The 24,977-nt window shown below is 35.7% G+C and overlaps 1 protein-coding gene across 1 annotated transcript in view; it reads right to left on the bottom strand.

Moving 5' to 3' along the window:
* Positions 1–24,977, bottom strand: part of ASCC3 (activating signal cointegrator 1 complex subunit 3) — a 258,777-nt gene that overhangs the window by 29,396 nt on the left and 204,404 nt on the right. The window contains exons 33-35 of the mRNA XM_085306936.1: positions 22,247–22,372; positions 12,768–12,879; positions 12,379–12,513 (exon numbers count right to left, since the gene is read on the bottom strand). Coding sequence (XP_085163062.1) covers positions 12,379–12,513; positions 12,768–12,879; positions 22,247–22,372 — 373 coding nt within the window. The remainder of the gene's footprint in view (positions 1–12,378; positions 12,514–12,767; positions 12,880–22,246; positions 22,373–24,977) is intronic.

The following is a 24,977-nucleotide window of genomic DNA, read 5'->3' as shown; positions in this document are numbered from 1 at the left end:
AAAARTGGCATTAGAGAAGTATTTGCTAGAATTACTGCTCTGAAAATTATAACATTGTTAGTGATTCCATTATAAACTCCTATTTKGAGGAGTTTATTGCTAGCCCATAAATGTATATTCTTTGGTCTCAGCTTTATGGGACACAATTCATGCTTCCAAARTTTAAAATGTTTCTTTATTCTTAGGTATAAAAGGTCTGGGGTGATAGCCCAGTTAAAGACAACAATAAACATACGTTACTAGTTATAGGTGTTTTAAGAATAAACATATTTTCCAGATTCATGTTATAGGAAAAAAAAATGCTGYTTCTATCTGCTTCTTGAAGCAGATAGCACATTACACGGTGGTATTTAGATTGAAAGCCCTCATTTAGTCAGCACACACTAACAAAACACTTTCCTCACTCTGTTTTATATATGTAAAGCGTACTTTTAAKACGTTTTGGAGAAGTGATGTTCCAAATTTTCAGGGCAGCCTGGCAGATTTGCGTTAAGTAGTAAGGTAGGCTGAAATTTTGTAARGATCTTCAGTTAACATAACACAAAGGAAGAGGAAAATATCAACAGGCAAGATCAGCAAAACATATTTACCACGGTACTGGAATTCATCAGAAAGACCTTTGCTAAATATCCTCTTTGCTGCCATATACCAAACAACGTCTCTGCCCATCAACTGCATGTGTCTCAGGCACTGCAGGCAAATTCAGCGGATGCTGGCTAAAGCCTACCCTGCAGCAGAGTTCCTTCGCAACAGCGGCTTTTCCATCCCTTCCTTCCACCGCCCTGGCAAGCAAAGAAGGGCCGAAACCCCTGCGCCATCCTGCTTGCAGCAGGCACCAAGGAGGCGGGAGCAGCAGCTCCCGGGACAGGGCTGTCGCTGGCCATGGAGAAGGGGCTCCCTCGCCAGCGTGGGGTGCTGCCCTGAGCCTGCTGCCTCTCTCGGTTTAAGGCTCAGCAGAGGAGAGCATTGGAAACTTCTATCTGAGCAGGGRAAGTTGCAGAGAAAGTTGTAGAATCCATCAACATGCGATGATGTAATAAACCCAAATCTATTATTTTTTTAAAATTAATTTATAATCAGGCTTAAAATTTTTAAATGAGCCCATTTCCATTATGGGATCCTCAAACTTAGTTTATAAGAACATACAAATAATTTCTTAAATAAATATTAGTTACTAGAGAAATTGCATATTCCCAGGCTTCTTATTTAAAACAAATTACACTAAACAAAGACAAGTGCTTTTTTTTTTTTTTTTTTGAAGTAGCTGCATCTGATAAATGCTACAAATTTTACAATTACAGACATCATAAAAAGCACAAGCTAAGGCAATGAAACAGTTGAGTGATCACTTAAAAACACCCTGAAGGGTTCAGATTTCACAAGTTCACCTCTCACTTAAAACATCCAAACTACAAACTACTGATGACATTCCTGATGACCAGAGGTCAGGAGCCTGGAAGACCTTTGCCACTGTGCACAGAGCAATAGGAGGTCAGCTATATTAGCCGCCAGGAGCAGAGAGGGACCGGGCAGATTAGAGAGCTTCTAAAGTACAAAGTTAAATTACAGACCARTGCTTTAGCATGGAGTTGCTAAAAGACAGAATGCAAGAATGCTAGCACGTGAAAGAGGAGGACAAGTATATGAAATAACAGTAATCTGACATTGGGAAAAAGCTTTTAGCATTTCTATACTAACTTGAGAGTAGATTTGTCTTTTTTTCTAATGTTCTCAAAGTGTATCAGAGAAGCCAAGTTTCAGAGTACTGTAAGATACAGTAATAGAAAATATAATTGTTGTAATTGGTTTACCAAAAGGTAAAAAATATACTTATAAAAGTAAGAACCATTTTATTTCAGAATCACTTCCTTTTTAAAATGCACATTTTGCTAGAACATATTAAAATAAAGAATGAGTTCATTATTTTCTGTAAGCCTTAAGTCTCACAATCCATATTTCATAAAGTTTCTGATTGCAATCATAACTCAGTGCTACTTTTTGGCCGATTCTAACAAAAAACATTCTTACAATACATTTGCTATTCCCCTAAATGTGTAGGTACTTTTATAGTATTAAGCCTGTACATCTTTCTTAAAGATGGCTTTGGCTCACTCTTATTTTTTTAAGTTAAATTATTGCTTATAAAGAAGCTGGTAATACTTATACTACTTGAGAAAAAATAAACGTGAAGGAAGACCAAAGTAGGGCAAATACAGAGCAAACATCTGAAACTGATATGGCATACACATTATTCACCTAGAATAAGTTACTTTGACCATAGCAAATAAATATAAATTGGATGGCATAAATTCCATTTATAAAGTGAATTATAGTGATGTGAGAGAATTATTACATTTTATCACTCAAAATAGTTTATTTGAGATTTTTAGCTCTCCAAGATGCCTGATTTTTCCTATTACTTTTCCTGAGAAAGCTTTGAACCTGCTCATTCTGAATATGTTATAATCAGCCCTTTTTTTTTCTTAATACCCAGATGGGACAGTGACCCACAACTTTCTTCCCCTGTAACCTCAGGCCATATTACAGGAAAGATTTAAAAACCGCTGCTTTTGGCTGTATTGAAATCTTAACATTAAAACTGAAAAGTGCATGAAATGAATAACGTGTTAATATGCAACTAGGAAAACCTCTCTGAGCACACATTCAAAAATCTGATTGTCATGAGAAATCCACTTCAGTTCCTTTTGGACACTTGTCCACATTTTGAAGCCGAGTTTGGCTGAATCAGCTGGTTCAACCCCTGACTGAGATGATGATAGCAATAAAAATCGCAAAAGCAGATCTTGGCTTGCAACTGCCCCCAGGAAAGCGATCAGTTGTTTTCCATCTTCAGCTTTGATCCTCTGTTGGGATCTTCCAGTGCAGAGCCCAGACCCATGGAAGAAGTTACTAGATTTCTGCATCAAGTTAAAGCAACTCTGTATGGAGACAGGAATAAGCACTGCTAATTCTTAATGTGAAAGGGGGCCCAYACATGTTGTGTATGTTAATAGCAAGCTGTAAAAGGTCTGTGTGCTGAAAACCGGATTTCAGATCTGCTGACCTGTGGCAGCTCCTTTACTGGGGAGCCACAAATGCACATGGGTGCATTTTTGTGCTGGATTAAATTCTGGATCTAGGCTACTATGTGATCAGAGACAAAGAGGAATAAAAAGTTCACAGCCATGAATACCTGTCATCAAGTGGTGAAATGACTAGCAGCCTCTGTTCGAGAGGGGCTCACGCCCAGAATAATAGAAGAACAATATGAACTGGCAGAAATACATGCGAAACTTGGAAGGTGCCTACTTGCACGATGTCTCTTCAGCAGGCCAACACTACTGGTCTCACTCTGAGCAGCAAAACTTTTAAATGAAAATAGTTTAATACAATAATTAAAACCCCCCACAACTGTAAGGGGAAGTGACAGCTGTTGCAAGTAAATTTAATAAGGATAGTTCCCTGCTGATTAGAACTGGCACATCTCCATTTATTTCAGTAGAACTATGTGGATTAACATTGTTTGAAAATCTGATCCAAAATTTTGAAGAATTTCGTTAATAAAGTAATGCTGAGATTAAAGAGACTGATGATTACAAGGGTGGGGAACAGAAGTAATCATCAAAGAAACAGAAAAGAAAGAGTTCTGATAACTCAGCGACCTACTTCTAATAACTCACTTTATCAAAGTGAGTGACATGTCAAAAATGCCCTTGTGCCATGTTCGACCCTAATGGAATGTCCCTTTACCCGAATGGGATGTATGATGCATTACCAAGGCAGATCTTACCACTTTGTATAGCAAGTGATAATTTTTTTTGGTGATGTTCATTGTATGAAAATTTGTGAGAATGCTGTAAACTTGGGGTTCTCACAAAGACTCATACTGTGTCTTTTCTACCTGTTAATACATATATGCATATAAAATAGAATTTAAGAGCTGTATATAGCATAAAATATAAGGAAGGATAGCTGACTATTAAATGAGTTGCATATATTTTGGCTCTGCTGTAAAGTTTCAAGAACTTCCATTAAAAGACAAAGAAAACAGAGATTTTCGGTACCAGATGTCTGGGAAGATCCCATTTGGATTTGAGCTACTTAAATTTGCAATCATGTATTTATACATCTAACAGAGCTTCTGTTTCCCCTAGAATCTGAAAATTAACTAGCTTTGTAGCATCTTCCTTGATCTGCCACCCGTGCCCTGAGGATTAGAGACTCCACCTGAGCTTGTTTTACAAGCATAACAGAAAAAATTAATCTCTGCTGGCAGCGATCCCACTGGGATACTGATGAATAATGATATCCCTCTCTTGCTGCCCTCTCAGTCCACTAGAAAAGCCACTCTAACCCAGCAACGTGGAAAACGCTGAAACCATTCCAGCTGTGGATTAGCAGGCAGTCAAGCATCCATCTGTTCTGTGTGAATCAAGAGAAAGCAAACATGCATTCTTATAGCTAAAGAAGTATTCACAATTAGCATCTTATATGACCACATATAGTAAATATTAAGACAATCACATACAAAAGAAAAAATAATCTATTATCTGCACCTGATGTTGTTTACCTTAGCTTGCTGCCTTAAGTAAATGATAAAAATCTGAACTCATCTCATTAACCTAGATTATGTTGTGCAGTCAAGGATTTAAGATATTAAGATAAGGATTTCTTGATATTGTGTGCAGTTGTACCTAAAAATATTTTGTAAATATACATGTATATACTAAATAAATATATGCAAATACAGTGGCGCTCCCTCACCTTGGCAAGGCRAGAATTTAAGAGACCAACGGTAAGAAGAAATTTAGCTGTTTTCTCACCCTCTATGTTGTGAGGGATAGACTTGAGACATTTGCTCTTTCAGAAAACTAGTAGCTGAATACTCTTTTCTGCTTTCCTAAGCTTTTTCACTGGAAGAAAAAATGGAAAGAGAGTAGGAAGCTGGGATACAGGCAACCCAGTCAGATTGGTGGCAAATGATTTGACTCTTCCATGGTAAATGGAAGAGCCTGCTATAATTTAAGGAAGGCTGTATTTAAGTATCAGGTAAAATTACTTATAARTGTGCTTAATTTCATAGTTTTCCACATGGAACAATTCCAATATTTAGTCTGAGGTCTGGCCCACATTTATTAAAAGAGATTAATGGTAGACGAGATTTAGGGAGTCCATATCTGTTCATCTGAAATGGTCACTCCATTTGAGAAAAGATCACATTCTGTACTCTGTCAATGTTGTTAGGATAGTAACAGAACATTAGACTAAGAAACACTAATGCATTTGTAACATTTTTTTTTACTCCAGCACAGAACCACTCATCTTCTGGTCAGAGTAGCTGCAGAGCCAAAGAAAATCTGTCACTATTYTCTCAAAGGAAGTTTACTACATTGTACCAGATTTACAAAGATTCATTTTATATTAAATTTTTCAAATGCTAAGAAAAGGTTTTGCCATTTATAGCAAAAATTCCTGTACAATTCCTTCTAACATTATAGGCAGTATGAGCTGGAAAATAACTGTAAACTAAAGCACATTGTAAATACTAAGTATTCCAYGAAAAATACAAAAAAGACCGAATTCTTAAAAGTTTATCTGTAATAATGCGTAACATTAACATAAAAAAAAAAAATCTGAAACTAGCTGGGTTCCATCAAAAAAGAAAGGAATGACACAAAAAAATCTAAATGTAAATTGGGAAAATGTGTCAGATACTTCATTAAGAATTGCTCAGTAATCCTCTTATGTCCTTTTTCTAAACTACTGTGCTAAAGGCACAATATATACTGGGTACCAACGTTGTATGACGTAATTGTATCAGGCAAAGCAATCCTTACCCTGAAATTTCAGTTCCGATCTGAGAACACCCTATAAAATGACACTCTCTTTTTTAACAGCTTTACAGGTCAGAGCAAAAACATTTCTGTGCCTTTAAATAGTAGTCTGTAAGGCTGAGTTAATGTCACTGAGTGAGGGGAATTCTGTTATAATAAATTAATCAGCAATATAATTTTAACTGCTACAATTTGTAGTACAATAGTATAATTCTATCAGAAGCAAAGGCAATCCCTGGAAACCACTGAAGACAAAAGAAGCACAGATTGCAGAGGGCCTAAATTTGCCTATCGAGCTTTACTCGCAGATTGGGAGGCACAAAGTAGGCAGAACTTGCGCTGACTTGCAAAAGGCAGGCTGAGCTCGTGCGACTGCCTTCTGGAGCACGTGGGACATGAGACCCCACTGCCATTTAGCAAAACAGCACTGTATTTTAGAAAGTTGACTCCCTCTTGATAAAGACGATTTTTAGAACTGCAGCTTTGTTTCAACAAACTCATTGTACATTTGCAAATAGAGCCGTCTGACACGCTCGCTGGAAAAAGAGCCATTTAATTTCCAACCATATATACAAATACTTTGCAAAGTACTGGCAGATACACAACTACACATAGTTCGAAATCTCGCATCACGACGGCATTTACAATCCCAGCTACCAGGTGGTATGCAGAAAGACTGTGGCACTGAAAAAATAAAAGATGCTGTGTGGCCGAACTGCCTGCAGCTTTAAGGAGTCGGCTAAACCAAGCCTGCTGTCACTGAACTTGCCTTAGTAGCTACATCCCAATGACCAGCATCGATTTGCCACAGATGGTGGCCAATGTTCATGTTTGTATGTACAAGACCAGCCGAGTACTCCTGCCTACCCTAGCAGATGCAAGCGTAATAGCGTCCTGCCTTATCCAAATAGTTTATGCTGGTGAAAGGGAGTGCTTCGTTGCTGCAACTGCACCTGTGGCTCCTGATAAYGGAATTTATTTCTCCACATTTCCGACAGAAACAGTTACTGAAGYGGCTGTTTGTAACGTGCATATAGCCTGAAGCTAGTGGCCTCCACTACCATAGTTATACACACATTGGCAAGTTTCCCCCTGAACACTGGACTGCAATAAAAACAAAMCAAAGCAAAACCACCAACAAAAGAAATTAAAGATACTACAGTAATGGAAATTCCAAGATAACAGTTCTTGTCTTATWGCGTACCTCCTGGAAAATATATTTCCTTTAACTTCAACCTTCATCTTTAAAATAGGTTTTGTTTTAACTTGCCTAAGTATTGATTCAGGTTTTTAAATTGGCATGTAAGCACAGGAGTTGAATAAGTGGATGAGAGATTAGAAAGTCAGTGTGTCTTGGAGCTATCAGGGCTTTATATTTTCTGGTTTTGAACCTAATTCTTTTTTATTGATGCCATAAATATTAAAGAGTTAACCCATGTTCAATTAGCTATCAGTAGTGGGTACTGCCATCTTGATTTGTCAGCTGATTGTGCAGGCAGCATCACATGCTTTTAAACTAAAAATCAAAAAATCATTTGGAAAAGAAAAGAAGAAATCATTGCACTATCATCTTAGAAAAATGACTATATTCAAGTACGACAGCAGGACTCATATTCAAGACTGCGCCATCTTGGGGACTAGAGAGAAATTGAGCCAAATTTCAAGTTTGTATGTAAGTTTTACCTTTACTCTTTCTGCTAAGTACAAGATATTTGGAACATACTGGATATGCATAATGAAATTTGGATGTTATAAAAAAAGCATTGCAGCATTCTGTTTTATTTTTACGAAACTGAATACAATTTTCAAATTTAAACTATTTTATTAAACAAACCTTGTTCCAAATGGAAACGGAAGCACAAAGGCTTCTAAATATTAAGTTACATAAAATACATGCTGTATAAAAAAATGAGGTAATGGTTTTGTAAATGCTTATGTTTAGGATTAAATTTATGCACTAAACAGTCCTAGGTGTGGATTTACTGTGAAGAAAAAAATTAATGGTAAAAGACGGAGTAATAATTTTATCCTATTATTAGTGGTCAATGTGTGATGCCTGAGGCCAATCCCTGCTTATACTGTGGCTACAGCAGTTATGTGCAAACTGGTGAGAATGCACATGCATATAGGTGAAAACAACTCTGTAAGCCTTTGAAAGTTGAGAATGTAACATCATTGCCTTATTCATTTAATATGAAGTTTATATAGTGAAGGATTTCGATTCTTGACAATGAAATGCCATTTTTAAACAGTAACATAATGAATATAGTTTTGCTTCTCTTTTATGCCTTTAAGAAAATCATAATACGATTTCTTTCTAAACTAAACCCTGAAATTACACCAATAGTTGTAGACTTGAAGATGACTGTCTTAGTAAGACTGATCTGATTTTTTTTTACGAAATGGCTCATAGAACAGAAAAACAGTTCTCTATAAGACCTTAAAAGATGCAAAAATTGCTTGTTTTTATTAGCCAGTAACATAGCAATGCTTCTGCTGTGGGTCACAGAGAAAGTATTACACAAAATAGTTCACATTAGCATGTTTTTAGACAATATTTTCATAACTTATTAATTTCTCCTTTGCTAGTGTCTAAATGGAAACCAGTTTTAAGGAATCCCTCCTTGATGGCTCCCTAAGACAAAAACCTTTGCTGTCCTTTCATGGCAGGCTGAACCAGCAACTTAAAGACAGAATCCTGCTTAGGAAATAAAATTATTTTAAACTAAGTGTGTAAGTATTCACAAATGCTCATTTTCCCCTGGTTAGAATAAGATGTGCCAATGAGGATGAACAGAAAATAAAGCTGTAAGTTACTTTAGTTTCCCAGAATCTCCTAGTAAGAATACTTAACAGGTACTGAAAGACAGATAAGGTTTTAATAAGCTTATTCTTTTGTTATGTATATATCTGAGATGGAGATCACCTGCATCATGAACCTTCTCCTTCTACTTTCCAAATCTTCTACTATAGCAATGCCAAATTTTCTGCTGAGGTCCAAAATATTTACTCTAACACAAGCCACTGAAACAAACCATGCCAAGTATCAGATAGAAACATAGGGAAGAAGTATGCGGACACCTGACTGAGAAGCTCATGTTACACCGTGGAAAGGAGGACGCATACGGCCACTACAATACAATACCACGCTGTTCTGACCCTGAACTCTCAAGTTAGAAGAAATACTCTCTCCCAACCAGTTTACCTGAAAGACATAGTAGTAGGCACAAGAAAACCAACCAGTTCTCTCTTCTAAGTATAATGTAAACGCTGAAATAAGGGACAACGTGCATATAAACCTAGAGCCWCAAGATGGTAATATTCTCTCCTTCACTGTGCAGCATGAATGACAAAGGATTTKTTCAGCAAATAAGAACATTAGCCATGAGATAACTCTAGCCCCATGCTACCACTAATGAGACTATATATGAAAGGGAATAGGATCAGGCTTGCATTCAAATAGGCAACTGCTTACCAGGAAGCAAAACTTCATTAGACTTACAAACTTATGAAGCGGGTGGGTCTAGCCAAGATCCTGATCTGCCACCTAGCTAGACCTCCCATTCTCAAGGTACGACRAAAAGGGCATTTGATTTTAAGAAGATTTCCTGTGAGTGTTATTCTAGTACGGAAAATGAGAAAAATCATATAAAAGCATTTCTCACTGTTTTTCACCTAGGCCTTTTTCTGCTTAGCACCCAAATTTCAGAATAAAAGGAGACAGTCTTCAGATACCTCAGGGGATTTCAGCCTGTCAATAGTAATTCACGAACACTTTCTCATCAATAATTCTTAATATAAGAAGCATCATAACTCAACAGTGATTAAACTCATTTGGATTGCTACTTTCTGAAAATGGCTAAGAACAGTTAAAGCAATTTCCTATGGAAAACCTTCTAACATTTTCTCTCAGAAAAATTACAAGCATACCAACACAAGAATCTGCACTTCATCTGCTAACTGCAAACCCAAGACAGATTAGACATCTCGAGCAGAGATTTACTGAGAGGGGAACGTAAACCACGAGGGAACTGTACCTTCCCTATTAGTACCAATTATTACTGCATATATTTAACATGATGAGATTGGGGAGATTTTGTGTTGTGTCATGTTCCTGTTCATGTTATGGATACATCAGCCCATAAACCATACTGGAAAAATCTATTTGACCTCTGCAAATTGCTAGCAGATGACCAAATGAAAAGATAAAGATAGAAAAAGGAATGGGTACTGGGAAGACTATAAATGACTCGCCTTGGCTGCTAAGCTGAGGCAAATCTTGCTGTCAAGTGACTTTCTGAAACTCAAAATCCCTTAATCAAATTCAGATTTGAAACTCTTAGTATGATCATAATTTTTGAATTCTTAAATACGATCTTGCTTTTTTTCTAATTTTAAACAACTTTTTTTTTTTCAAGGTACACATTGATAATTTAGTAAAAATGGTATAAACCCCATTTCAAACCCACAATGTTGAGATTTTCTTTGTTACAATTGTATGTTTCTGCCTTCCTTACATGTATCAGTCCAACCAGTCAATGTTCAAAGATTTGGAAGATTAAGAACAACAAAAAATACATCCATACATCATATCCACAAAATCCTGCAACTGCATTTGACAAGTGTTTTGGACAGTTATTCCTAAATAACACACTCCAAAAGTCAAACTTATAACTGAATGATCAGCTGAATAATCACAATTATAATCACGTTGTGTAATGATTACAGACCTTTTCTCCTATAGGCTACAGCTTTCAGTTCCTGCATCATTAAGAGATTCTTGAAATTACTTTTTAAATATCCTTTTCCCTCAGGATTTTCACTTATACCTAATTAGACTACTTACCCCATGCCATGTAATTCCCCATTGCCAAAACTGCTAAATGCTTCAATAAGTAGGAGGAGGGCACCAGTGGAGCAAGGCAGATGTAATGTCATTGGTTAACAATAGAGGTGTGAAGCAACTGCCSTAATTACAGAACTCATTAATTCACAGTGTTTAGGGGGAAAAAAAATCCTTGGCAATAACCCTGCTGAAATACCTACTCTTTTTCAACACTGCATCAGATTGAGAAAAACTTTCAATTTACATCTTTAACAAGACAGAATAGTAATTTCACTAGTAATTATGAAAATCAATAGCCTCACAAAAACTAAGGAAAAACTGTCAGCTCTAATGCCATCCACTATTCATACACTCTTTTCATCTTTCAAACTGACATATGTGAAATCTTGGCCCCTAACTAATTTTACTCTCATTGCTTTTAAGGCTGTAAATGGACAACTCATGAGAGTATGTCCTTCCAGCAAAAAAATTAGGAAGAATTAAAAGAAAATTAAAGGAATTTAAAGTTTACCATCTCTGCTCAACACTAGGGTACCTAGACAAAACCTAGTCTTTTTTTCCCACAACAGAAATATTTGCCATTTACCTTTGTAAAGGTAATAGAGGAGCCCTGGCACATCACTGACAATGCCAGCTTCTGCTTAGGTCATATCAATGCTCTTTCTTTGCTGCTCACACCTCTATATGGTCCAATGTGAAACGTTCCTCCATCTCTGCTAATCCTAATCTCAGCTTTCTCTATCCAAATTTGTCTGAGAAGAATTTATGTAGTTTCTAGGTGGCAACAATTTCTTCCAGAGAGAAGAGGAGATTTTAAAGAGACAGGAGCTGGAGTAAGACTCTCCCCTTGAATGTTCAATATTATAACGTAATTATTATTTTTAGTTTCAGTTATTTTACATGCAGAATATACAGTAATTGTGGTTGAATACCAGTTTGAATTCTATGCACTGAATTTTATTTCATAGAATTTGCACTTGGAAGGCACTTCTTTCCAAATATTTGTTTGAACAAGTGGAATAATAGCCCTTTTAACAAGAAGATTTTGTATTTATAATTATGTACTTTAGAAAGAAAATGGAGTAAAATTTGATTCTGTTATGATGACACATAATACTGCCATATTGCACTGTACACCTCATTAGTGGATTTGTATCCTAAAATCATTTGCTTTGCAACACACATCTCTACTAAACAGTCACCTAGACTAACTCTATGAGCTGGCACTATTGCAGGTTATAACCTCTGGTATCAGAGAGTGGCGAGGAGAAGGAAAAAGAAAAAGACATCAGGAAACACGTCTTCCCTTTACATCTCCTTCACCTGTTAAAGCTGCTGTATTTTTCAGACAGCCCCAGTGCAAAGTGATGGACCTGGGACAGTTTTAAGATATTGATAATGTGATAAATTTTATCCTAGCTTTTTAGTATTTTACCTAGTTAGAAAAAACACACATTAGATTTGTGCAGAAACTGAAGATTATACAGGGAAAAATAAGAAAAACAAGCATATAGAATAATTTCAAAGAACTCAAATACGAAAAATGATTCAATTACCTTACTCAAAACAACAAAAACTGAAATTACAGGCCAGGGAAGAAAGTCTTTTTTAATTTTGGGGTGGTCTTTCATACACTTGCACATAACTTTAAGAGTTATGAGTTACAGATGCCTAAATTATGAAAATATTATCACTTACTGTCAGAATTAAGAGCAAATCTTCAATGTTGCTTTCAGGTTTCAACTGATCTTTGAACATCCCAATTGTTGGATGCTTCAAATAGTAATAGGAAGCAATGCGGCCGTACGTCAAAGGTTCAATGCTGCGATTATCCTGTCAGGAGAGGAAGCAAATATACAYGATTCCTACAAAAACTGTAAAATATTTTAAGACTACTTAATAAGAAGTAATAGCAAAAATGATTCAGCATCACAATTTTGATCAAGCTGCAAACCTGATGAGAAAAGGCTCAGCTTTCAATGCAAGCCTTGCAAATGCTTTCACAGACCAACTTCAGTACCTGAAATCAGGAGCACGTATCCCACTGCTCCCTTTCCTGAACCYTGTGAGGCACAGATCACTCTTACCTCCCCGATTTCAATACAGTAGGAGCATTCCAAATCAAAGAGGGATCTCTCCACAAGGCTCGAGAGATACTTGTTCACAGTGTCATGGCTCACATCGTCTAAATTGTAGTAACTGGAGAAATTGAAAACAGATACATTACATGAACACTTGCGACGCTTGTACGTACAYGCGCACATGAAACAGCAAATATCCACGTTAAGTGATTAAACACAGAACTATTGCCTCACATAGTCTAAAAAGAAATCCATGATTCTTAAATGGCTGTGGGAATAGCCAAAATAACACTAGCATGTACATACAGAAAGATGATTATTTATCTGACTACTAATAGCAAAGCTGATACAAACAGAAAAAAGCTTTGTGAGCTGGAATATTTTCTTAATTACGTAAGTATGAAAGTGAATAAGCAATACTAACACAAATAACAGTACAGTTAACTTCAAGAGAAAGGAAGAAACCCCATCAAGGATAGCAAGTGTTCTTACATTCTGGAATGCTGGAAATAAAACCTAGGCATATTGAAAAAATACCTTATACCAATCCAAAAGCTGGTATTTGTTGTTACACTTCTGTGTCATTTTATTCTCAAAGCTAAAATTACTATAAAAAAAGAACAGTGTATTTGTCAATGTGTTCATTCAACATGTTTTCGTAAACTTGTATCTAGTAACAATGGTTCTTAGTTAACGGCATTAAGGAAAAATGTTTAGAAGTGTGCCAAAACATTTTGTTACACTTTTATATAAAAAGACTCAGTGACTGAAATTGCTTTAACTATAAAATTTAAGCTAAATTATGAAGTTTTTATTCACACAAACTAATCGAATTTCAGGAAGAAATTTTGACTAAGAAAACRTTAGAGAAAAGTGTAAGCATTTGAGTCCTAAATTCATCAAAAACATCAATTCAGGAAGTAATAATTAAGTTCAACATGCAGTAAATAAAAACTGAGCAGCCATAGAATCTTTACAAATTCTAAGTTCAAATAGTGCAATTAAATCATGGAATTTCAAAGCAGAATTCAAACAAAAACATCCCATGATTTATCAAAATATTAATACGCACAGTAAAAAAAAGRTGCTCCTGCTCAGTAAAATCCTGTCACGCAGAACAGAAAACTGAGACTGCAGTCACAATTAAAGACGCTTCTTTATTCACACTATCTGCTTCACTGAAATTTCCTGCTGCTACAACTACGTACTCAGCATCCCCACTGGAATGGGGATACCACACGCTCTCACAGAGATTAGCTACTGTCAGCAGTTTAATCACTTATTTTGTGCTAGTGAACAACAGGCTGCACAACAGTGCGCCGAGATTCACCTCAGCTGGTTTTACGTAGCTACATTACGCCCGAGTTAGTCGTCCTAACTCCTAATGAAGATAAACAGGCAGTGGCAGAATACTATTAGTTATCTGTTTTAGAATGACCTGAAATGTGATCGCTGCCTGAAAAAAAAAAGAAAAAAAAAAAAAAGTTTAGCCAATTAGTGCTTTTCTTGACGTTATATCTAAATTCCCGTTCTCTGTGACTTAAGCTCTGCTTTCATTACTGTTTTGCTGTTGCTAGCAGATTGCACAAGACAGACTTGTTTTTAAAAAGCACCCTTCAGTGATCCTTTTTTAACAGAAACTGATTTTCATTACTTTTTTCTAAAACAGTTTATAGCATTTCTTTAACAAATGTTTTTAATGGCAAATAGAATAATCAAAAAATCCCAACATGCTAAATATATGTACAGTTATTTTCAGGTTTTATTCTTTTGTTACTAATGCCAAATTATGGGGTTCATTCTCCCTTGCTTTGAATGTTCACTTATAACTTAGTGAAGTTGGAGTAAAACACTACTACCAAGCTAAAGTAATTTAAAAAAATCTGTTTTGAAACATTCAGCTACATCATACAACAACAAAGTATACAGTAGTGAAGTATTCAGCCCTGTGATATTTTATAGGGGTTCGTATTTAGATTATTTCAAATATTTAAAATAGTTGTCCAAACAAAAACAAAACAAAGAACAATCTGTATTGACTAACAAGTTTTATCAAGCACATGGCCACACATTACCAGCCTTACTAAGGAAAACACATTTGCGGCAAAAGTATTCTAACACTGTTTTCAGCAACTTAATTTTCATTTAAGGACAGTCATTTTTTGAATATACTGAATTAATATAGCAACGAAAGAAAATGATCAACATTTCCATCTGCACCTTTTATTTGCCTGACATTTTAGCACTCAACACAGTTAGATTCTGTTTATTAGTAGTAATTACTTCGTAACAATTTGCTTACCTTCTGAAAATAATTCCAGCAAATTAACTTACATAAATTGTTTAAGGATGCAAGCAGAATTTCTATTTTATACATCTAAACCGCTAATGATTCATTAGGGTGTTTCTCTAAATTGAATATAACACTACTGAAATCATTTAAATTAAGGCACTTTATTGCCACAGTATTCAGGCTTGCACTATATCATTTCTGCACTGTTATTTGCAGTACCACAAAATAGATGTTGAATGCTGATAAAACAAATGAAGAGATATGGGCAACTATTTGAATTTTATTTTGAGATTGCAATTTTTAGACAGTAATTCAAATGGATTTTTTCTTGCACTCTTGCTTAATCTACAGTATTTCAGATGGAATAAGTTATCATAAAGGAATTACGATGCCTTTTAAAAACTGTATGAATTTTAAATTTGCTGACTTTTGGCAAAATACTGTCAGAGGTGTAAATAACTAATTACTTGGTGCAAATAAAACAGTCTGAACAAAAATCTTAAATTAGTTGGAACCCTGAGAGAAGTGGTACCAGCGTGTTGTAACTAGTACCTATAATGGGGTAAATATAATTTTGAACACACCACAGGAGCTTCTTGGTCACTTAACACATTTCCCCCTTATAAAAAGCAAAGCTATTCATCTAAAAAGACTATGTTATAATTAGTGGAAACAGAAGTATTGTGACATTAGGCAATATTTTGAGCAAGCAAGCATAAATGCAAGTTGAATTTTGCATGTTGGTTTGCTCCAAGTGAAAAAACCTGAATTGTATGCGAGTTCTTCTATGAAGCTGTATTACCTAACTATTTAATTATAGATAAAGAATAAAAACAATGCAGTTTCATGCTCACTGCATTGAATCATCTAGTCATTATTTTCCCTTTGCTATAAACAGACAGCCTACCTTTTTATCAGCACACCATTTCATTTATTTCACAGTGAAGCCCAGTTTCACAATAATTGACTTGTCAGAAGCTCTAATTTATGAGGCTGGGCTCTGTAAGCCTTCTCCTATATTGGACTCAACCTGCACACAAGCAGGGTTGAATATTTACAATGCTGTTAACAGGTGCTGAGTTGTTTAATGATTCTAATAGCCAGAAGCGTACTGCGAAAGCCAGCGGGATCACAATTACAGGCTGTTTGAACACAACAATTACTCGTCCCCTGAGAGGTGTGAAAGTCAAAGGCAGTTTTATCCTAACAGCATCTAGCACATGGGCTAGACAGGCTAACTTCCATTAGTAGTCCATYGGGAAAAAGCAATAACAAACCCCTAGGTATCGTAAAAGTTTACAAAGTACATAAAATTTAAACAATCGAAGGAACTTTTTATTGTCTTTAAAATAATGTATTTAAAATCCCCAATCTTGTAGAGCTTAGCAAGAACAACAAACCATGAAACATGAACTTATTTCTCTAATCTAAGGAAGTGTGGAATTTCATCAGCTGAGAAAGATAGAGAGACGTGCAGGAACATAAAATGTAGATGAAGTTACACAGAACATTTAGGATTTAATGTGAATGGTGGCAATCATTTCCTGTTTAGCTTATGTAAACCTGACCTGAGATCTCCCTGGGAAATTTTTCATCGGCCTTGAAATGGTCTCGCTATAACTGTCAATGCTGTGAAGTCATTTGTTACCGCGCCATGTTTTTTATGTTCAGATTATACGGTAGTAACAGTGACACACATAATGAAAATCAGTGGCAGAGTCGGCTAAAATATTAAAAGAAAAAACTTGCTAGCTGGAAGGAATTTTGAAACAAACAGACAAAAAGACAAGTCTACAGCACTATACTGCATAATCTGATAACAAGCAAGTGTCCTTTCTGAGATTTTACAATTCTGAAAGCAGAACTGCAATGAAGAATGAACAGGTATGGGAGAAGCACACACGGCCAGTTTTGTAAAATTTTTTTTTACTGCAACTGTAAATTGTTTTCATAAGCTTGCGGTCTTCTGCAGCTGCCATCTTCTGATGCCATTTTTGTAAAATTTTTTTTTACTGCAACTGTAAATTGTTTTCATAAGCTTGCGGTCTTCTGCAGCTGCCATCTTCTGATGCCATGTAAATGGACTACAGAAGCGGTGCACCAGCTCCCCTGCTTGAGCAGGAGGGTTGGRCTAGATGATCTCCACAGGTCCCTTCCAACCTTACTGATTCCGTGATTCTACGATTCTCTTGGTGAGGCATTACTGACTGACTCTGGAGTTTGAGATGGCCTTGCTAATGCATTAGAGTATGCACAAATGCTACAGACTAATCTGTATCTGTATTTTGATGTTTAAACCATTACTTTCTTGTATTTATTTGCTTATGCCATGTATGAAATAATTTGATAGATAACATAATTAGCTTTAATTGACTTTGAGTATTTTACTATGATTATGTAAGAAAACCAAAAGAGGTGAATCCAGTTTCTCTGGCATCAGGRAGGCATTTGCCACCATATCAGTACTCCTAATTAAAATATTTACAAGAAAGTGTACCTCATTGGATGAGTTTACATGAGAAATCAGAGGTAACAGGCACCTGCAAATTTGCTGATGTATTGATTGGCTATTTATTTTTCCTATGATATATCCTAACAGATAATCTGTACAGGTAACTCATATCCAGGAATAGGAAGATGACCATGTGAATTTGCTTTCTGAATGGGGAGATCCTGGGRTCCTGAGCTGTACAGTCTCCCAGAAGGCTGCAGCAGGCTGTGGTTTAGGAGGCTGACTGAATACCCAGCAAGCAGTCTGGGACTTCCCAGCCTGAGAGAAGCAGAAAAACTTCATTCATGTGAATAATTTGATAAAAGTGTACCATGAAAGATAATTATTATTCACAGAATCACAGAACAGTTGAGGTAGTAAAGGAATTCTGGAAACATCTAGTCCTGTTCAGGGAAGGGTCACCTAGACCAGGCTGCCCATGGCCATGTCCAGTTGGGTTTTGAATATCTCCACAGACAGAGTCTTCACAAYCTCTCTGGGTTCCAGTGTTCAATCACCCTTGCAGTAAATAAGTGTTTTGCTATGTTCAGATGGAATTTCCTGCATTTGTGCCCATTGCCTCTCATCCTGTCATTGCGTACCACTGAGAAGAAAGTCTTGCTCCATCTCTTTTACCCTCTCTTATCAGGTATTCATATACATTGATCAAATTCCTCCTGAGCCTTCTCTTCTCCAGGTCAAATAGTCGCAGCTCTTCTGCCTATCCTCAGACAAGGGATGCTCCCATCCTTTCATCATCTTTGCGGCCCTCAGATTAGAGGCATTCAGCCAATCATACTGAGAAAGGGAAATTTAAAGTAAAATGCAAATGTATGACTAGTGACAATAATATCAGTCTGAGATAATTCCATGTAATTGTAATTTATGCTATATTATTTTTCACTCCAGTAAGTTTCATATGACTGACAAAGTGAAAAAGCTTGAGAATGATTCTCAGAATTAATTAACAAAACAAAATTTGTCAGATTATTCAGAAGCAATTTTCACAGAAAACTAATTCTGCATGTGCATTTGTGTGTATAAATATATAAAGACACACACATTTTTACAGTGATGTGATGTGTACTTTCAGATTATTGAAAAGTTAGCATTCCAAATAAAAGCTGATTCTGCTTAGCTTTGCGTATGTTGTAATATGCTTTTTTTTTTTTTGCTGCATAAATATCTGGAAAATATCATAACCTGATTTACAGAAAATGTTTCCCATAGTCAGTTCTCTTTGGCACAAAGTTGTGGATTATACCATTGCATACGGGCAAAAGAATGAAACAGTCAAGGAATTTCAGCCAAAGAAAGCAGATCTGCCCAAGGCTTCAGTCTGCTGGCTATGACAGATGACACTCTCGAAATAGCCCGTTTCAAAGAACAGGGCACTTAGCTGATCTGTCTTTAAACAGGTCCGGACTAAGCAGCGAAAATACTGGCTAAAGGCACATTTGGAAAGAAGAAGATGTTGAGTACTTGACTGAAGTAGCACAGAATCTTTGACTTAAACTGCAAATTCAATAAATTTCTACAATATTTAGAAATAATTTCTATGGGGAGAGAGGGTAATGAACAAGGAAGAAACTATGGATATTGAGACTGATATACTGTGGTAAATAATTTTATGTGGAACTCCCCTCTCATTTGTACATCATAGCTTGAACACCATGCACATGGTTATTCAGGATACCTCCGAATAAAACTAGCAGTCAGCTATATCATATCCTCCATATCATTAGCTCAATTACCTCTCATCTGCACAGTTAAAACCCATTTCACAGATGTCAGAATCAACAAACAGGGAAATTAAAATGGTTTGATGAAAATAAGTATTGGAACATGCAAAGATTTTCAACAACACTTTTTAAAGAGAYATTATTACAAGTCTAACAAATTATCATCTCAAATATGCGAGAAAAGCTTTCTATAAACTGTGTGTTTAGAATAAACCTGGATACTTACAGCAAAAGTTATTTTGATCTTTATCTCACAGTAAAGGTAGATTAATTTTATTTAAATAGTACAAATTGAAAGCAGCCAGTAAGGCATTTTATGATGCTGGATTGCTAGAACAGAATGATCCTAGATTTTTTTATGCAGTTTTAATACATAAGTAGCTAAAACTGGAGATAAATGAGAATATAAATCTTCTGCATATTATCTAAGCCCATTAACTTTGAGGATTTACAGCATCACATGCAAAGCCTTTCATGCCAATGAATCTCAAGGAAATTTATCAATCATGCATATGGGAATTACTTATTCACCACTAACGTATGATTACCTGCTGGCTGCAAAGCAGTTGTTGTTTCATTATGGAGTGAATGTCAACAAAATTGCTTTGGGGCAGGACACGATAAAGAATCGTATATCAGCAGACACTGACTGGGTGTTAATATCCAGAYTGAAATCTAGCCACTCTGCTTCTACTCTTTTGGAAAAATATTTTTTTATTATTTAGGGACACAAATAATTCTTGTCTGGTAATATCAAACATTTTGGATGCTCATCTGTGGCACACCAAATTCCATTACTATACTGCAATTTATACAAAGTACTCTCAATTGTCACTGTCTTCTCCTCATAAAACTTCAGTTTTCCTTTGATATATCTCAATCAAGCACTGACCATGCTGGCACTCCTTAGCTTGGAAGAGATCTGAAAATACTACGTAGAGGATGCCAAGGAACTCTACTAATTAGTTAGTTTAGCAACCTYGGATGAAATTTAGTAGAATTTATTATTATGCAGAAGAATGGAAAGCAAGCATATCCATTGCATTTGCACTTGATACCCAGAAATGACCTTTCTGACACAGTCAATAATGTCCTTCATTTTTCTCTCTGCATGACTGAGTATACAAGCAACGCTGAGTACCTGCGCATGGATGAGACACTGGAGAAAGCAGCACAAGTTGTGAATTGTTCCAACCTGCCTGTGTGGTGTTCCACTTAAAAACTCCAATTTCAATTTGCATTCCTGTCCTGCCATTATGGACATTACTAGTAAAAATCTGTTGACCTTGTCTCCCATGACGAAGACCCTGCATCCCATAACAAAATAGTGTTGTATTCCTGCAGGTCTTCAGAGAATCCTCCCAAAAGAGCAGAATGGCTTAAAACTTGATATTGTGATAACTTCAAATTTAATTTTCCACAGCACTGCACATTAAAGAAATTGCTGAGAAAAAAGGACCTTCAGTAAATATGCCAACTTTGTACTCCATTGCGAACCTTCTTTTATGGTGGGGAGAACTTGCCTGTTAAGTCAAGTGACTACATTTCTACATTSTACACCTACCTTTATGTTCTGTGTTGTATCCTAAAAGGATATCTACCATAGATACTACGTGATCAAAGTTTGCCAAAGACAAAACAACATTATTTAAGCAACGCAATTCAATAGCAATGCATTTTAAAATAGCATTACTTACACTAAATAAGAATAGTGTCTGCATAGTTTTTAACAATAGTTGTTGTAGGATCATGCACAAAATTCCAAAGTAATATATGATGAAATTTTTGCATTTTAAGTGGTGGGAAGAAGGGTAAATATAAACAAACACAGCTTACCCACATCTAACCAACCTAGATAAAACAGAATTTAGCTGTTTGCCACACTGTGGCAGAAACATCTTCCACACAAGTTAACTCATTTTATTAGTTATAAATCAGGGCAGTCAATTACTTTTAATTTAATTTATAATGCTAACACTGTGCATTTTTGATTTCTGAAGAACATTAGATTGAAAGACTATTTGCAGGAGATTTACCAAATAGGACTAGATGTCTAGACGTAGAATTCAAAACTAAAGATGACTAAAATAAAATTCAAGAAAATTATTGTACTGATTTTTATAACCTGCAGGCTCCAACAGCAGTAACCTATAAAGAACTCAACTTAAAATACTGTCAAATGTTATGGACATTAATGCGATTTCAGAAATGTGACGCTGGAACATATCAAGATGATGTTTATGAAACATTATGAAACAGTGCCGTAAAATCCTAACTCTTTAGTTGCCACATTATTTTGGTTGGTGAACGATCATGTGATACATAATGTGCCATTTATCCAAAACAAGACTGTGGCAAGGGCAGGCTACATTGTTGGAACAGCTCAGAATGATCTGCATACCAGCTGGAGCTAGGCAGGATGCTAACAATCACTGAAAATATTGCAYACATGGTTTCACCAGGATCCTCCAATGAAAATCAACTTTACCACAGAGAAACAGTTGATAGCTAGTCTCTCATTTATTATGAAAATCCAGCTCTTAATAGATTTCCTATAAAAAACCCGGCATAATGTATCAATGTGTAGCTATATATATATATATATATATAAATATATATATATATATATATATGTATATAAAGGCAACACATTATAAACATAGTACCCAAAGGAATGTGATAATCTAGAGTTTTATTTTAGAGATGCTGATGTAGCCCTCTCAATAATGCTATTTTATAGTTGTTACTGAATTGTAAAGTAAGTTATCTGCCAAGAAACACATTTATATTTAGAGAAAAGTTATTAGAAAAAAGTGCATACAAGTTTTCTTCCATCTGTGGGCCAGGAAGGCTCCTATAGTGAAGCCTGCTAAGGCTCCAATGGTGGGAGGATCACCCTTGCAGCAACTCTGCCCTCAAGTTACCTTTAGATTAAAACACATTTGTATTTTATACTCACGTTGGGTTCATTATAAGTCGACGGAAAAAGTAAGTCCAGGTGATATAATCCATTGCATCCTGCTTGGAAGTAATTGTTCCAGCAGCAATTTCAGCATTCAAGTGGTCAGCCAGCACTTCTAACAGGCTGAAGAACAGGATGAAAGAGGACTTAGCTAAAGTTACAATCACAAAGTCAGATAATATACTTTGTAGAGTTGTGTATTAAAAGGTTTATTATCACTTTTAATCTGAAAATTTTACATATTTTTCTTCCAGTGATGGAGAAGAAAGGAGGAAGAGGGGATGTTCCTGTAAGGTCAGTCATCTTCTTTACACGGTAGTGGACTGAARTTTCAATTATTTCTTGACTGGACCAAGAAGCACAAATTTATGTCATTCCTGTAATGTATTTAGATAGAGCTACTCAATGGTAACTTCTGAATACTGTATGTTGACCATATGATCATACTGGTTTAATTCAATAGAGAATCATATGGAAAGGCAAACAGGAAATGAAACAGTGGCAATAGCTTAGCTAAGATTTGACAAATACTTTAGGGCTATTAGAATTACATCAAAACTGTTTCCCTCAGATTTTGCCTTGTCTTCATCCAATATAAAAGAAAGCTGGTTTTAGGCAGAAGAGTCTAAATTCAGAAACACAGAAAAATAAAAGCAGTGTAAAATGATTCTTACAAAGCAAAATATTGTTTATTGTCATTAAATCTATTAAAGACCTCCACCTGGGCTACTAATGAGCTCATGCTTGGCTTGAGTACAACCAGGACATGGCAAATATCCTTAAAGACCAAATCAACTTTCTATGGTATTAAAATCCTTCCTCTTTTCCTAATGTTTTCCCCTATTGCCAAAAGTAAACAATAATTTGGTTTGAGTAACTGTCTTATTACTCTGTATCATTGATTGTAGACTTCTGAAAGTAAGAGCTGAAACTGTTCTACCCAGATTGTCCAACAGAAACTGGACAGGTTACTCTTACTCTATTCAACAGGCAATTCATAATAAAGAGTGCTTGCTCTTTTGCTTCTAAAGCGCTATAGTTCAGAGCCACAAGCAGCAAGTGTGCAAGGCCTGTCACATGAGTTGTGCACTCAGTTCTACAACTAATACACGGACAATGATTTTTGGAAAAAAATGTTTTAAAAAATCTCAAGTTTAATGTTACAGATTGGAAATACTACACAAAGCTAAATCTGCTCTTTCTTAGGATAAGAAGGGAAAGCATGCTAAGCCAAAAACCTTCCAAAAAAACAGTTTCTCTTTGAAACTATGAAGCGTCTTAATTCAAATACCTTTGATAATCATAAAGGAGACCATGCAGACTCTAAGTTAATCGTATCATTAAATATAGAGAACTTAATGAGAGTGCCATTAATATGTGAATCTTCATCTGAAAGCTTATCAAATATTCTGTGTTTATAGTAAAATGTAGTTTTATCAAACTGCTGATTTAAGTAAATATATACACATAAAATGAGCTACCAGAAGTGGAGAATGTTTATAGTATTTGAAACTGAAACAAGGTGTGACTATGATTTTCATATTGAAGATACTATTTCTCTATTTAGAAACATCACTTACCAATAGAGAGATTTCTTATTTTATGCCAGCGCCGTACAGTCTGGATATAACATCAACATTTTAATCATCCTGCTCTTTTGACTTGATAGCTATCATTTTGAAGAAGTTCAATTTCTAGCGTTTTGTTCTAAGTGCAATTATAGGTTTTCTTTTTTAAAAAAGTGTGGTTTCCTAAGGAAATGAAGCGCATGTCTCCACATTCTTGTTTGCAAAAATTGTATGTGTCCATCTCTGCACTGTAGAAATTAACCTTCAACTACATCAGACCATTTCAACTAGAATTCACAGGTGGGTAGCACTCTCAAGTTCCTAGAAATGTCTTGACTGCACAGAGGTCAAATTAGCGCTCGTGTCRAGGGATAAAGTTTCCTTGGGAGAACAATATTGTGAATTCTTCAAGGCTGAGAAAAGTTTTCAATAAACTTTCTCAGTCCTCCATGAAACGTGTGTCTACAGGAGTCTGATGTAATGAAATCTGTTCTTCACGGAACAACTAAGTATATTATAAATATTAAAAACAAGGCAGAAGTTACATTATGCTGGACAGCAAACGCTAGTTTAGCTAAGTTCAAGGAGGCTCCCAAAGGTAGTATTTCCACATTTCTGACAAAAATCTGCAATTTTTCAGTGAAAGATGTGTTGAAGGTATATTAGTAATTGTTTACACTAGGAAGTCTCTTTTCTTGTGCAATTTTGAACAATGTAAGATACCTATAGTGTATATGAGTTAAAAATATATAATGTGTCTATACAGAGAGACATCCATACAGGTCCATACATAGATATCCATATATATATGTTCAATATACATATATATATTATATAATCTATAACATATACAAGGTGAAAAGTGATAAAGATTCACCCATTGTTTTTTCTTATTAAGAATTTGTCACAACATTTCAGAGAGCTGTGATAGCTGTCCTTCATACTGGCCTTGAAGAACAGCTTGTCCTCTCATTTAAATGTCTGAGACAAGACTCAGAGGCAGAGAAGCATTTGCAGTATTATCTAAGAATGGATTAAAGAGCTGAACAGTGCTTCAAGACTCATGGAAGTAAGAATTTTTTTGCATAAAGATGGATAATATTTTTTTGGAAAATATTTAGGATCCCAACATTTAGATCACTGTCTTCCAGGARCCTAGC

This window comes from Rhea americana, unplaced genomic scaffold, assembly GCF_003343005.1.
Source record: "Rhea americana isolate MKP2758 unplaced genomic scaffold, rheAme1 scaffold_25, whole genome shotgun sequence".
NCBI lineage: Eukaryota > Metazoa > Chordata > Aves > Rheiformes > Rheidae > Rhea > Rhea americana.
Note: the sequence above shows the minus strand (reverse complement) of the source record. Positions and strands in the feature narration are given on the sequence as shown.